The sequence below is a fragment of the Nestor notabilis genome, unplaced genomic scaffold (assembly GCF_000696875.1).
Source record: "Nestor notabilis isolate BGI_N333 unplaced genomic scaffold, ASM69687v1 scaffold14833, whole genome shotgun sequence".
NCBI lineage: Eukaryota > Metazoa > Chordata > Aves > Psittaciformes > Psittacidae > Nestor > Nestor notabilis.
The window spans coordinates 2,307-17,669 of record NW_009922495.1 but is presented as its reverse complement, the minus strand read 5'-3'; the positions used below and the strand labels follow the sequence as shown (position 1 = coordinate 17,669).

At 55.5% G+C, this 15,363-nt stretch overlaps 1 protein-coding gene across 1 annotated transcript; it reads right to left on the bottom strand.

Moving 5' to 3' along the window:
* Positions 1 to 1,280: 1,280 nt before the first annotated feature.
* On the bottom strand, positions 1,281 to 14,098 carry LOC104403486 (kinesin-like protein KIF1A; the record flags this gene model as incomplete). Its single annotated transcript, XM_010011639.1, has 25 exons — positions 1,281 to 1,544; positions 2,405 to 2,542; positions 2,633 to 2,811; positions 2,968 to 3,116; positions 3,241 to 3,334; positions 3,595 to 3,667; positions 3,750 to 3,930; positions 4,027 to 4,110; positions 4,744 to 4,850; positions 5,139 to 5,218; positions 7,237 to 7,312; positions 7,612 to 7,691; positions 8,211 to 8,344; positions 9,799 to 9,825; positions 10,235 to 10,377; positions 10,649 to 10,727; positions 10,842 to 10,917; positions 11,289 to 11,306; positions 11,559 to 11,624; positions 11,946 to 12,023; positions 12,376 to 12,487; positions 12,820 to 12,998; positions 13,184 to 13,249; positions 13,747 to 13,926; positions 14,022 to 14,098. Coding segments are annotated over 25 exons (2,740 nt in total), but the record flags the coding sequence as incomplete, so codon positions are not given.
* Between the last annotated feature and the right edge of the window lie 1,265 nt (positions 14,099 to 15,363).

The window sequence follows — 15,363 nt, the reverse complement described above, 5'->3', positions numbered from 1 at the left end:
ACGGAGTGGGGCTGCTGCCACAGGGCCTTGCTTGGTTTTTTGAGGTGCCACCGAGAGTTTTGGCTTTTTTTGATGTGTTGGTTGTTTTGTTTTTTTTAAATAAGGAGAAAAGGCAAAAAAAAGGGGAAGAACCCAGCTCTTTCGGTCTGAGGCTGCAGGACTCTTACCCCACCTCCGCCCTCTCTGCCTACACTGGTCCCCTTCCTCCCCACCTCACTGCTCATACTCTGCCTAGCAGTGATGAGCCTGGCTTTAGCACACCACGGAAGAGGAGCTCCAGCTCCTCCCCAGTTGGAGCAGCCCCAACATGAAGAGGTTCACTGTCATGAGCCCCTCTTGCTCCTGCCTGGGTCAGAGGAGCTCCAGGAAGAGCACTGGGCACACATCACCTTGGAAAAACCCAGAGCAGAGCTGGCAGCAACTACATCCCATGTTGAGGACAGGCAGACCTAGACTGGATTTGATAGCTGGTGGGTTTCTCCAGGACAAGGCTGATGGAGACCCTGGGGGTCTCCTGGTCAACAGGTATGAAAAATCAAAGCTCTTGTCCTTGGCTGGAGCTGAGGAAGAATTAGAGCCTGCACCCGGGTCCCCATGGCCTCCCTGAACATCTCCTGGGCCAAGCTGGCAGGGATGGCCCCAAGCCAAGAATTGGATATGTGCAATGAGAGAAAACGCCTCTTTTCACAGAGTCCTCCTCTCCCTCCTGCAGCTGGGTCTCCTTTTTCATCCCTCAGCTACTTCCTCAACCATGTGGGGACATTCAAGCCCCCAGGTCTGGGCAGGGGGAGCTCACATTGACCAACCCAGCCAGAATGGCCAAGCCAGTGACAGAGACATGCATGGCTTCAAAATGCCTGCATGTCCCCAGCCAGTGGCACTGCAGGGAGTCACCCGAGCCGGGTGGGAGATGCCTGGGACAAAATGCCCAGGACCAAGACCACCATGCAGCTTCCCGAGCTGCTTTAGTGCTAGAGATGCAATGGAGCTTCCCTTCTTGGGGGCTGCCCCAAAGAGGGACATGCTTAAAGCATCTCCAGCAGAGCTGATGCTATCTGCCTACTCCTGCTGTCCCCTACTGCTGCTATGCTTGTCACAGCCCTACCTCGGTGGGCAACTTGCCACCCCACTGGGTGCCGTGGGCTCGGCAGCAATCCCGGCCAGCTGGCCACCCCCTGCACCTCTGGAATGCCCCGGAGGTGGGAGTTGTGTCCGAAAGCAGTTCCCTCACGCGAAAGAGCTAGTTCCTTCCCGGCATGCTCTCCTAAAACCTCACCAACCTTCCTACTAAACTGAACAGGGGGGAGCGGTCGTAAAACGGATCCCGGCCATCACACAGTGGGCACTCCGGAAAGATGTCTTCCTCCAGGTCCTCCGCCTCCTCCTCCTCCTCCTCCTCCTCCTGCCCCTGGTGCTGCTCGTCAGCAGGCTCGGTGATGTCGGAGTCGGGGTTCGAGAAGGTAGGGGAGGGGGTGAGATCAGCCATGCGCTCGCTCATGCATGTGTTGAAAAGAGGAGAGCTGTTGCAGCCAGAGATATCTGAACTAAGGTTAGTACAACAAGATAGAAGACAGGTTAACACCAGCTGTTCCAAACAGAGAGAGCAAGAATAGGAATTCTGGGGATTTTCTGGTTTGTTTTGTTTTTCTCTTGGTTAGGATTTGGGGTGAGAGGGTTTTTCTGCTTAAATCAAAGGACGTCAGGAAGTAAAGACCTGCCCATCCAGTGTGTCTCCAAAGGAAGTCAACAACCGCCGTCAGCTATAAAGGGCGGAGAAAAGAGTGAGCCAAGGAACTGGTGCAAACTGTGGGGATTCCCCTCACTGGCTTTGCAGGCAGCACAGGGATGGCGTGTGGCATGAGGCTTGCTGCCACCCCTGCTGCTGAAGGGAATCTCTCCACATGCATGCGGCTCAGCCCTGTGCTCTCCCTGCCCACCAGGGCAGACCCCTTCTCCAGGGTAGCCCATCTTTGTTGCCAGCACGGCACCCTTCCAACCGGCATGCGGGAGGTGCATTGAGACAGGTGGCACGTACCAGACAGACAGATGCTCAGACACCAACGCGTGCACATGGACGCGGAGGTCACAACAACACAGGCTCTTGGCCTGCTGGACAGTTGCGGGTCACCCACTTCCCCAGGTGCGCCAAGCCAAGAGCCTGTGTGTCACAGCACTGGGTTACGGCAGGCAGCAGGAGCATTGTCGGGGGCTTGCAGGTCCCTCAGGGTCCCAGCAGCCAATGCGGAGGAGAGCCATCGTGGGCAAGATGGGCCCCAATCAGCACCATGTGGGGACAACACATCCTTCCAGCGCACGGCCCCAGGGAGGTGAATGCCAGTGGTGCTTCCTCCTGCGGGCTGCCTGTGGGTCCCAGCCACGCTTAACAAGGAGCCGAAGCGCTCACCTGCCCACCAGCCTGAACCAGGGGAAGCGGTCGTAGAAAGGATCTCCGCCAGTCACCACGTTGTCACAGTCGTCAATGACGCTAGAAGGCACTTCTGCTGCACGGTCATACATTTCACGCATCAGGTCCAGGCGTTGCCTGCAAGGCAGAGGGGATTGCAGTGGGCAGTGGTGAGAAACCGGGCTGCGGCCAGCCAAGCCCTCCCTGGTGCAGGCATCATTCATGCACCTCAGTTTCTCCAGGGTCCAGTAATGCGTTGCTCCATTCTTCTGGTCCTGTACCTCTACGGCCACGATGGTTCGGGGGAATGGCCGCTTCTCCCGGTCTTTGGCAGCATCAGGAGGCAGCAGGTCAGGAGGGAGAGGCGAGTACAGCGTGTCCGTGAGCAGCACAAACTGGAACTGAACCTGAAGAGACACAGAGGGGGACAGTGAGCCACCTGCGAGGACAGCAAGCTCCATGTGCCTTCAGCAAGCCCCTCCTCAGCACTTCTCTGGCTGCCCATGCTTGTGGCCTCAGCCGTGGGTGCCACAGCAAGCCAGAGAGGAGCCCCAGGCACTCACCTTCTTCTTCAGCTCCACGCTGATGGCATTGGCTTCCTTGAGGAAGATGGCATTGCCCCAGAGCAGGTCACGGAGGGAAGTGAATTGGTACCACTTCCACTTCCTAAAGGCCCAGAGGGCCAGCTCAAACTCCCGCTCTGTCCACTGCACTGTGGGGACACAGAAGGACAGTCACCCCACCACTGGGAGAGAGGAAATCAGCACAGAGGCGCCCAGGAGACCCACAGTCCACTCTTCTGCAGAAAGCATCAAAACCTGTGGTGCAGCCCTCACCTTCGTCTTCAGGTTCTTCTTCTTCCTCATTTGCTTCAGGGTAATACCTAGAGTCCATCTGCTTCTGCAAAGCCTCCAATTTGCTCTCATAGTCCTGGGGGAAGCAGGGAGAGGCATGATGCAACCCACACAGTGTGACCTCCCTCCATGCTGCCACATAGCTTTTCCCCTTGTTCCCTGTCCCAGAGGAACCCGACCTCCTTCCTCCTCTGGATCTATGTTTATGGGGACAACCCCAGGAACAACAGGTTTGCCCTTATTTTTAAGACACACAGAACCACCCCTTGCAAACATCTTCCATGACTTCAGTCATGCTTGGACAGCCTAAGAAGGAGCAAGGTCCTGGCCACCTACCAGTCTTTGCTGCTCAAGAAGGTAATTTGCCTCCTCCCGCTCCCTCCGGTACTGGTCCTCCAGTTCCTGGAGCCTGGGAGGAAGGGGAAAAGAGAGAATGACCAACCTGGAGGTGGATACCCAACTCCTGATTACCCCAGCCCCTGTGCCCTCACCGCTGCTCCATCTCCTGCTTCATGTCGATGCCCTGCTTCTCCAGCAGCTCTCTTTGGGCAAAAGCCCAGTCTACGGGCTCAGCCGGGGTCTCGGCACATGGGGTCCGCTCCCGCTCCTGCCGAGCCTGCTCAGGGTGGTTGAAGCGGAAGACATGGCTCTTCCCCATGATGATGCGGTTTCCTACATGAAGGCATGCGGGGCAGGGAGAAAGGACATGGGTTTAATGTAAGGCCCCTGTGGGATGGAGGGAGGTGGGTTAGAGCAGTGGGGACCCACCTGAGCGCAGGATGCTAGGCTCCGTCACCTTTTTACCATTCACATATGTGTCAGCACCTTCACAGGGCTCCAGGGTCACTATTACTGGAGAAACAGCCAGAGAGGGAAAGTTGGAAAGAGGGACAGAAGGTAAGGCAGAAGTAGAGAGATAAATCCTGCATTCTCTGCTCCACTGCTCCTTCAGGCTCCAAAAGGGAGAGCTGCCCCAGCCAGCACCCCAGGCGTGGAGTAGGGGGACACCAGGGTACCCACTGGAAGCACCCACACCCTAGGCAATCAACAGGGCTTGGCCAATCTCATGTTAATCAGAGCAGTCCCAAGGACTAAAAGTAGCTGGAGACTGGACATGAGATGAGACCAAAGCCTCCAAAATGCATCTCCAGCCTCCCCAGGCTTGTCTCCCAAAGCCCTTCCACCCTCAGGTTCCTGCAGGTTTGTGAGGTGGCTTCTGGTCCTTGTCTGCTATGGTCTGCTCTTCTGTCCCACTCTGATCTCCCTGGCTTGCCTTACAGTGGCAGCTTCCACATGCCTTGCATGAGCTTCCATCCCAGCCAGCTGAGGGCTGCAGCTCACTCTGGATCCATGGCGAGGCCACAGCCATGCAGGAGAGCCCCACTAGTCTGAGGAGGGCAGGACCCCTGGCTGGGGGCACGTGCTGGGGACATGCAGAGGGACTGGGGTCCATGGGGAGCTAGAGCCCCTCCGGACAAGGAATACCTTCACCACTGGTTTTGTTGTCGCTGCGGAAAAGGCAGTGCTCTTCCTTAATGAAGTGCCCACTGAGAACAATGTCCTGCCTCTTCTCTGCATCTTCCCGGCCAACCCTGCCAGGGAGAAACCCAAGCTTGATTCTTCCTTAAAGCAGCCCCTCCCAAGGCTTCCCCCCAAAACCATCCTTGGGGCTGACAGGAGCAGCCCTTGGTGCACAGCAGGACCAATGTCCCTAATAAGATTATACTAAACTACATTTTTCCCACATGGCTATGGCACTTTGGGGATGGCCTGGGAAGGGTGTCCAGCCTGGCAACAGCTGTCACCCTGGTGCCCACCCAGCAAGCCAGGCACTGAGATATAGGCTAGGTTCCCACCACTCCACAGGACCTGGCCCTCACCTTGTTATCCCATCCTTGATGTAGTAGAGAAGACACTCAGACATGAGCGGGTCCTCATTCAGGTTGACCAAGTGGGGTGTCTGGGAGAGACAAACAAGGAGTTACACTGGTATGCCTCATCCATCCAGGTGCTAAGGGATGCTCCCAAGGGAGACAGGAACTCAACAGCACCTCAGGCTGCCCCTAGCATTGGCTCTCCTGCTCTCTGCAGCCCCAGGCAGGTACTTTCCAAGGGGACTAAAGAGAACAAAGCAGCCAGGATGAGGATGACCTGCCCCCACATGCCTCCTTATTTTCCTCCTCAAAGGGCTGAGCCCTAGGTACGCTTTCCAACGCTGCCTTTGAAAACTCATTTTCCAAACAGGCCCAACATGGAGCCAAACACTTCCCATGGGAAGGCCCTGATATGGCTTAGTGTCTCGTGGTGCAGGACCCTGCTTGCCTGCACTGTGTGTCCACGGGCCCTTACCTCACCATAGCAGCCAGCTCTGCTGTGGACACCATAGCTGAAGCAGAGACATGTCCCATGCAGTGGTTGGTTTAGGATGAGAGGAACTAAAAGTGCCTGTTTTCCTCCACTGGTAGTGGAAGGACACATGAAGCACCCAAAAGAGCAGGTCCCAGACCAGAGGTTCAACCAAAAGTAGTGGAGACCTGAAGCCGTATCTTCATGCTGAATTTCACACCCTGGTCTCCTTCCTAACAGTTCCCTCCAACACTTTCTTCTATTGGAAGAATACAAACCACTTTGCTCTTGACAAGGGGGAAGTTTCTTCCCCAGCCACAGACCTCTCTGGCTGCAGCTAGTTTGGCTCACCCCATCACAAGCTGCTGGGATTGCATCTTCAGGCAAAGTCCTGGGAGTATCAGTAGGTGAAGTTCTGAGTTTCCCAGAAATAAGAAGAGACCATAAGAAACATCTTATCAGCCCACTGACACCTGGCATACAGAGGTTTCCCCCTCACAACAGTGCTGCGAATCCTGGCTGATAGGAGAGACTCACTCCAAATAAGTCAGGAGAACTGGAGGTCAAGGAAATGCAGGCTTTTCTCCATGGTGGCTGACAGCAATAAGTCGGCTGTAACATTTAACCTCAGGATCTACTTGGGTAGACACATAGCCCCAGGGCCTGAGATTCCTTCAACTTATAGTTTTCCTCTGGGATTGCAAGACTGGCTAATAGAAGGCAGATGCTCAACCTTCCACTTTGCTCCCTGGAGACATAACCACCCCAGCAATGGCATAGAGCAGGACAATGAAGTCCTGCCCTGCTTTGCCCTTAATAAAATGGGGTTTTGCATGCTATTGATGCTAACTTTCCTTGCCAGCCACTGGAACAGCCAGAGGAGTTTCCACCTCCCAAATAGCAAGGAGGAACCAAGACCACCACCATGTCCCACCTCCAAGACTAACTTGCTTTGGGGAATAAATACCCGCACTTTCTATGCAAAGGTCTGGGGTCCTAACAAGCAGCAGCTGAAACAAGAATGAGAAACAATGATAACAGTGTAGAAATTTGTCCTGAGAGCCACGCCAAGGCATGCAAGGGGAAGGTCCTGAAGCCTTCATCACTGAGTGCCACCACCTCAGCTGGGGACACACGCATCTACCAAGGTGTTTGGCCAAGTGATGGTTACACAGACAAGGGGCAGCAATGTGCTGTAACTGGTGCTTGGCAGGGTTCACTGGCACACAAACTCTATAGGGCATGGCCAGTATTTGCTTAGAAAACACCTTCCCACACGCTACAAGCAATAAAGAGTACAGAATATTTCTGCACCCGTATTTCTCAATGAGGACTTGCCGGCTTCAGGGACAGCAAGTTCAATTACCCCAATGTATGGACTGCTATAAGCTGACACTGAAATCCAACACAGCAAAGCCCTACCTGAGTGGGTACGGCATCCAGGCAATGTACATTTAGCCAATGATGTTCATACCCAGCAGAGTCAACACTGTGATTTCCCCCATAGGTTTCAGAGGAAAGGCTAGTAAAATATTTGGGGCAGGCCAGCAGTGATAGGGCAGGTTGGAAGGGAGCTGTGGGGGTACAAGTCAGCCCTCATTTTCCAGGAAGAAGAGAGTAAGATGATCCTACCTTTTTAGGAGAGAAAACACCCAAGGTGCCTCCATCCTCCCTCATGGCCACCCCCATTTCGGCAAGCAATGCTTCCCTGGAGGAGCAAGGGAAAAAAGAGCCTGTCAAAGCACCATGAGTCCCCGAAGCCAGCACTAGACAAACCCAGGACAGGACCTGAGTTCATGGGTTTGCCCCATAGATCACAGCTGTAGGGTTTGCTTCTGCTCTCTTCATGTCTCAGGAGGGTTTCTCAGAGCAGACCACGACTGTGCAGGCTAATGTGGGCACTGTACAGCTGGACATTCAAATTGTCAGGTGTCCCAGGAGGCAAGGAGGGGAGATGCCAGAGGACCCCCCACCCCATGCCATCCCATGCCACCCCAATCCACCCACCTTTCCATCCGGATTGCTTCTGTCCTACGCAGCTTCTCCTCCCATGTCTCATTTAGCTCTGCAATGATCTTCTCTGTTTCCTGGCAAGCATAGGGTTATCAGGGATTAGGACATCCTACAGGCAGCACACCTGCCTGCTCTGCCAGGCTCTGCCCAGCATGCCACAGTGTGACACTGGTCCAAGTTTCAGGCTTGTTTACATGAGCCACAGCAACATTTCACCCACATCTTTCCATCATCCCCATCCTCAAAGAGGAACAAAGACCAGTCTCTCCACTCCCTTGCTGCCAGTCTGCATTTGTGCCATGCTGAGCCAGGTGTACCCATCCCAAGCCAGGAGTGTCCACCCCACAGGGTAAAGGCAGCAGCAGCACCTTACAGGGAAGACAGCAGCACCCTACCATGGCAAGTCCTCTCCCACCTGTAAGTCTAGAACACTAGGCAGCTCTGGATCTGTCTGCTCTGCAAGAGCACGCCTGAGCATTGCTTTCCATGAACATTTCCAAACGGGTTTCCAGAAAATACTGAGCCCCCTCCACAAGCCTCAGTGCAAGAGCGTTCAGCTGAGCCCTCTATAGTGCTGGGCACCAGTCTCTTACCTTAAGCCTTTCAATCGCCTCTTCGCTGCCTGGAGCAAACATGATGCGCTCATGGAGGCTGGCGACAGAGGCTGCACGGCTGGACAAGGCCGACAGGGACGAAGAGGGGCTGATCCCAGCAATGGCATTGGTCACTGTGGAGAGATTGTCATGGCGGTGACTCAGCTCTGTCCCTCTAGCATCATTATTGTTCTCAAAGTCGGACACATCTATGGGTGAGGAAGGAGGGATGGGCCAGGGAAAGACACACGGACAGGAAAAGAGAGAGAAAGAGAAAGATAGAGACAAGAAAAGCTGTTGGGGAAAAAAAAAAGTGGCTGGATGCATCGAGAAGAAAGCCAGGAATTACAAGGAAAAGGCACATGCAACAGCACAGCGGCGCAGGCAGCAGCAGGACAAGGGCATACACATGTCTCCCCCAGCCCAGGCAGCCCCCTGAGAACAGCCGTGGAGCCTTCCTGGGCTCCCGGGGATGTTTTTTTGCAACATCAGATCCTGCAGCCATCAGGTCAGTGATCAACCTCCCCACCCCCAAGAGCCACTGCCCCTTTAGTCCTCCCCCACTGACACAGCACAGGTAGTTTTCCTTGCCCAGCTGCCCCAGATCAGCTGGATCTCAGGGCAGAGAATGAGAAAGGAAGGGGAGGAAAGCTGGTGGCCTTCTGCCCTACAAAAGGGTTCAGGGGATGGAACAGGAGAAGCAGTGGAATCCCCTCCCTGGCAGAGTCCAACCCCTGGCCTGCTGGAGCATCACCCTAGCCAGGCAGCCAGAGAAAGCAAAGTGAGAGCAAGGTGACAATACTCCCATTACAGGCACTGGTAACCAGCTGCCATCAGACACCACAGCAAAGGGACCCAGGTATCAGAGATGCTCCTCCAGTCCCAGGAGGTCTCAGCATGCTGGGGCAGGGGCTCAGCATGCTGTACCAGAGGCAGGCATGGCACAGGTTATTGGGTGCAATTGTTAGTCACCCATCTCCATCAGCCTGTGTCTGGGAAAGCTGAGCCAGGAGAGGAGGGGCCAGGTCCCCATCTCCTCAGCAGACTCACCATAGTCTGGCTGCACTGCCTGGCCCAGGGTGGGATGGAGGGATATTGCCTATCCATGGACAAAAACCTCCTGGCCATCACCACACACCCCTCTATCAGGAGAGCACCCTACCAGCCCACCCAAGCACTGTGCTGGGCTCCAGTCCCAAAGAGCCCCAGTGCCAGCAGAAGCAGCAGCAGTGACAGAAAACGTCACGACAGCATGGAGGAAGGAGTCCCCATGGGGTTCAGGCCCCAAGCATGGCAGAGGGGGAGGACTCTGGTCCCTCCAAGCACTGTCCTGAGCCCAGGTGCTAACCATAACTCTGTCACCCTCCCCTTTGCCCACTCGCTGGGGACAGCCAGCCTGCAGACAAGCAATGGTTGGACTTGATGATCTTAAAGGTCTTTTCCAACCTCATTGGTTCTATGATTCTATGATCAGCTGGGGTTGGCTACAGGAGCCCTTCCCCATGCTGCACAAGTGCCCCCAGGCGCAGCCTATGCCTCCCAAAAGCTATTGAAGCAACAGAGAGTACCAGTGATGGGGAATACACACATTTGGATCCTCCTGCAGCAGGATGGGCTAAGAAAGAAAGAGAGGGCAGGGAGCAGGGGTAAGACAGAGAGAACAGAACAAGAGTGGATTCATCTCAGTAGGATATCTGACAACACATGGATGAGTGGCCACAGGCAGGCACAGCCCCGTGAACCTCTGCCTGGCATGGGATGCTGAAGACAGGAGGGGGAAGGGGAGAAGGGGAGATCTGCTGGGTGTAAAGCAGCTCTTCCTGCTTACAAGAGGGGGTTGGGGGTTGCAAATGTGCACACAGGGGCTTGCTGGATGCACCCTGGACACACTTGGGTAGCATGATGCTGCCACGTGGCCAGCAGAGCAGGATGCAGGGCAGCTGCAGGGATGTTAGCCCTGCGGGCAGGGGGGCCTCCAGCCTGCTGCCTGGAGCCACTGCCAGAGAGCACTGGGTGGTACCTACTGTCAATGATGTCCCCGAGGCCCTGGGCATAGAGAAGGTCACGCAGGCGTGCCACCTCATCCTTCAGCTCCCGGATGAGCTTGTTGTTCGGGTCCTCATTGATGACAGCGTTGCAGCGGATCTGCTTCGCACGGTCAGCATACCTAGGGAAGGGCAGAGCCCTGAGCAGCAGCAGATGCAGGGCAAACCCCCAGCTGCTGGGCAAGCAGGAGTGATGCCAAGCCCCTCCAGCATGTGATCCTTTGGAGGATCCCAGCACCAGGACAAGCCTTTGGCCTCTTGTCTGAGGTTGCAGGGTCCTTCCTTGCTGGCCAGGGATGCCACAGAGGTGAGGAGAGCATGTGGCAGTGCCTGGGTTTCATAGACCGCCCCTACTCTTCACCACTGTGGAGGTACAATGGTAATTCTCCCTACCTGAGAGTGCTGAGGGTCTCATCATAGTTGATATCGGCAGGACTGAGAGCAGCGACCATGGCTGTCCTGGAGTTGCCCCCTGCCCAGAGAGATACACCCACATCACGGAGATGCTGGTCCCCACACCAGGCATCACCCTCTGCTTGGCAGTTGTGCCCACCAGCAAGCCCATACCTCCCACCCGCATTCTCACCCAGGTTCTCCCGCAGCAGCCAGGTCAGCACTGAGTCCCGGTAAGGGATGAAATCTGTCTTCTTCTTTTTTTTGTTCTGGGGATGAAGAGTGGAGGGAAGAGCTGTCAGACTACCTGCATTCTTCAAAAGGCAGGTGACAGCCTGTCCTCAACCATGGGGACTTGGAGAGGGATAGCTCCACCCAGCCACCACAACCTTAGGCAGCTCTGCTCAGCTCCACAGGTCCTGCCGGTGAAATGCCCCACTTAGGCTAGGGAGGGCTGTTTTAATGCTGGATACCTACAACCACAAGGTGAGGAGAACGAGGAGCATGCTGAGGGTTCTCAGCCTCCAGAAGAGTGGCTTGGATCCAGGCAGAACCTCACCCCCAAATCATCCTGCAACCCACTACCACCCAACTGTGCTAAAAACCAACACCCTTTCCCCAGCTGAGCCATAGCACCTACCTTGTTCGGCCCTGAATCCTGCAAAGAAAATGAAAAGACTGTTTAAGTGGCCTGCTCCCCTCCTCAGCACCTACCACAGCTCCCCATCCCCCAAGCAGAGAGCAGCAGGCACAGGTCCCCGTGGAGATGGCACTCAACAGCCCAGCTCGTTCCAGCTCCAGGGACAGCTTGGGATGTATCTGCCCATCCCTTGGAGCCAGAATGCTCCATCCCTCTGAACCAAGCCCATTCCCCATAGTGCTGCTGCTTGCCTACACTCCAGCTACCTACCATTTCAGCCAGGGCAGAGATGACTTTTCCCAGTGTGGTCAAGGACTTGTTGATGTTTGCTCCTTCCTGGTGGAGAGAGGAAAAGCCCAGATGCTCAGGACTCATTTCAGAATGGTGCTAAAGCCCAGTGCACCAGGAGGATGAGGAAGTCCCAGTACACGGTGGGCAGAGAGCAGCTGGTCTTACTGGGTAATCAGCACCTTCCAACTGGGATTCATGGACCCTGATGCAACTGGCACCGGGGAGCTTTCAAACAAAACCCCATCAAGGATTTTGGCAGCATAGTGGGCAAGGAACCAGGCAAGGAAAGGAGATGTCACAGCTGATGATGAGGGGGCTGGACATGGCGTCCCCACCAGCAGAATGGGACCTCACGTCAGCTCTCACCTTTAGCCTTGTGCCCTTCGCACCAGTGGAGTCAGCTCGCTCACTTCCTGCCAGGTCCACCAAGCTGATTTTGCTGACCTGCAGGCAGAGATGAGGCTGTCAGTCCCAGCCCAGAGCCAAGGAAGGAGCAAAGACCTCCTGAAAGATGACACTGTTCTGAAGGCAGGGTGAGCTCTGCAGGGTCTTCCTGGCCAGGATTTGTCCAGGAGCAAAGCTAACATCCTTGCAGGCAGAGCTGGAAGGCACCAGCTGCCAAATATCCTCTCTGGGGGCCAGTCCCTTGAAGGACTATGAGCCCAGTGCGTGTCTGGGACTTATCTCCAACCTGTTCTGACCCTCTATCAGGCCACACCATCTCATCCCAAGTGCTGTTGATAGCACGCAAAGTCCTTCCTGGGTCCTTGAGGATTCCCCCATGCTCTGCTCTCACCTTCTCGGTGGTGATGTCTGTCTCAGCGTCATGCCGCTTCTGCGTGAAGATGATGTTGAACACAGCATGAGAGCGGCTACTGGTCTCGTTCATGTTAGTGGCAGCCACCGTGCTGCAGGGAGAGGAGGACAGGGAGATATGACACTCTGCAGGGGACACTGGAGCAGCTGGCAATGGGGACAGGGCTCAGGACAGGGAAGGCAAGGCTGGGGAACAGGAAAAGACTCTGGGAGAAAGCATGCAAAAGTCCAGGCTTTATCCTGAGCATTTTGAGAGCAGGAAAGAGGTAAGATGAAAATAAATGGGGGGTACACAATGCTCTGACAGGAGGGGACTGCCGCTCCCAGAGCGGCCAGACCAGCAAGGCAAGGAAGTTAAGCAGGACCTTCTGGAGATGTCTGCAAGCTCTCCAAATCATGACCGTCTCGTGCTTCCCCAGCTCACCGGGCCTTGTTCCCAGAGTCCATCAGGTCCTGGATGTCATTGTAGGAGGTCACAGCCAGCTTGGAAAGGTCCTCAACGTATGGGCCCATAAGGGGATGCTCCCTTACTCGCAGGTTCCCCTTGTTCTTGGGGTTCAGGAGGTCCCTCACACGCTCACAGTATATCTCCATGTAGCTCACCTACAGCAGAGGGCATGGGCAGGGCTAAAGGCTGGCAGGATGCAGGTGCTCAGCACATAGATAGAATATGGCCCTGCCCACCCAACCCACTCCCAGACATGGCACCCCCTGAACAGGGGTCTGCACACCCCCATGGCTTGCAGAGCTGAGTGGGAGGCTGGACTAACAGGCAATGGGGTGCCTACCTCCACGGAGTAAGACATGTTGTCATTTGTCGTGTCGTTGATGCGGGAGAAGAGGTCCTCGCACAGCTGCAGAGAGAAGAGCCAGGCTGCTCAGCTCCCCAACAGAAGGATGCAGAATGCCCGGGGTTCCCACCTTCTCACCCCAAAAAACCAGAGCCCCCTGAGTGCTGGGACACTTTCTGGTGACCTGGCAGGACGCCCCCTGCTGATAGGGGAGGGCTCAGCATTCCCAGACCCCTCTCGGCACCCTGCCGGCCCAGCATGCAGCAGCTCTCGACACACACATGCGCTGGCAGCTTGGTACTTGGACTGCAGCTGCTCACAAACACCAGCCTTGTGTGGCCATACCATAATGCTCTGTCTCAGAGAAGTCCAGCATGACACTTCCTTGTCCCCCTACCCTCCAGTAGAGCTGATCTATCTTCCTGCTGCAGCAGGGTTGCAGCAGACTGTGGGAAAGCCTGGCCCCTCTCCCACCCTTCTTCCCTTTTCTCCCCCCTCCACTTTTAGTTTGGGCATCCTGCTGGGGCCAGAGTAATGGGCAGCTTTGCACCAGGCAGTACCTGTGGGATGATGCCTTGCTGGTCCTTCTCCTGCTTCCCCATCATGGTGTAGGATTTTCCAGCACCTGTCTGCCCGTAGGCAAAGATGCAGACATTATAGCCTTCAAATGCGTGTTGCAACATCTCCTCACCAATGTCCCGGTACACTTGCTTCTGAGATGCATAGTTGATATCTGCAGGCTGCAGGAAAGAGGGAGATAAGGAGAAATTTGGCAAGGAAGTCCTCCTGCCTCTCCCCAGCCCAGAGCTCCAGACTCAGGCCTCCTGATGCTTACCGTGGTGTGGGACCAATAGGAATAGTCAAAGCTGAAGCTTTTTGGTGTCTCTTTCGGCTGCTTTGGGTTCAGGATAGCTAGGGGCAAACAGAAGGGAACGTGAGGCCACCCAGCCACCCATGGTATGCTGCCACCTGCATACCACTTGTGAGAGGTTCAGTCTGGAACAGTCATAGAAAGCAGGACTGGGACCATCTAGTTCCACAGATAGGTCCAGAGCCCCCAGACTACTCCAACATTCACAGCAGAGGAGGAGGGTGCCATGGCCAGCAAAGCCTACACCAGACCAGGGAACCAGGCAGAGCCTTGCACAAACATCCTCTGGGCACAGTGTGGGAGAAAATATTCTTTTCCTTGGGCTCCTTCTTGCTTGTGGGAGCCCAGCACCGGCACCAGCATGGGAGGATCATAGCCTTCCTTCACCCCGTGGTTGGGGGGGCCACGCCCAAGGCCACACGCATTGGCATTGTGGGGTGGGAGCAGTTGTGGCCCCAGCGGGGCTCTCCCAATCCCCCTCCAGCTCCTGTCTCTCCTCCCCTGCACTTTCTTTTGGGTACCCAGCCCCAGCAGAGTGGTTAATGCCTTGTGTTACACTGCCAGCAGAAACAAGAGCCTGCTTTTTCCTATCCCCTGGTGAAAAGGACGTTGCCATGGAAATTGGAGACTGCATCAGTTCTCATCCTTGCTTCCCCCCCACTCTCCCTGGGCATTTATGATGGTTTTTTTTCTGAACCAACAGATGCGTCAGAAGAAACCCAAATCAGCGGGGTAATCACGAGATCCAGCCATCAGCCATGTTAGGCAACATTGAAACGACCTTGCGGCACGGCACAGCACAGCTCCTGTGCCCCCAGCTGCTCCCTGCCACTGCTGGGGACAAGGAGGCTGCACAACACCAAGGCTGATGGAGCTTCCTCTATCACAGCCCCAACCGGCCCTGCCCCGGGGCTGGTGCTCAGGCAGGGCTTGTGCCCTTGGGATTCAAGCTGGGACCTTCCCAAGCGGCCCCAGGATCCAGCCGTGACCGTGAAACCGCAGCACTGTGCTGCTTGGATGCCCCTCACCGTGGGCAGGAGCCCACCACCAAAGAGGGGCTGGGCAGTGGTTCCCTGCCCACTGGAGGAAGCATGACTCAGATTATCCAGATGATTCCAGCATCCAGGGCAGACTAATTAACCAGGAAAAAGGGCTGGGAAGTGACATCTGCATAGCAACTGCACACCCTGCAGCAGCAAATCATAGAATGGTTTGGGTTGGAAGGGGTCATAAAGCTCACCTAGTTCCAAACCACCTGCCATAGGCAGGGACACCTTCCACTATAACAGGTTGCTCCAAGAAAAAT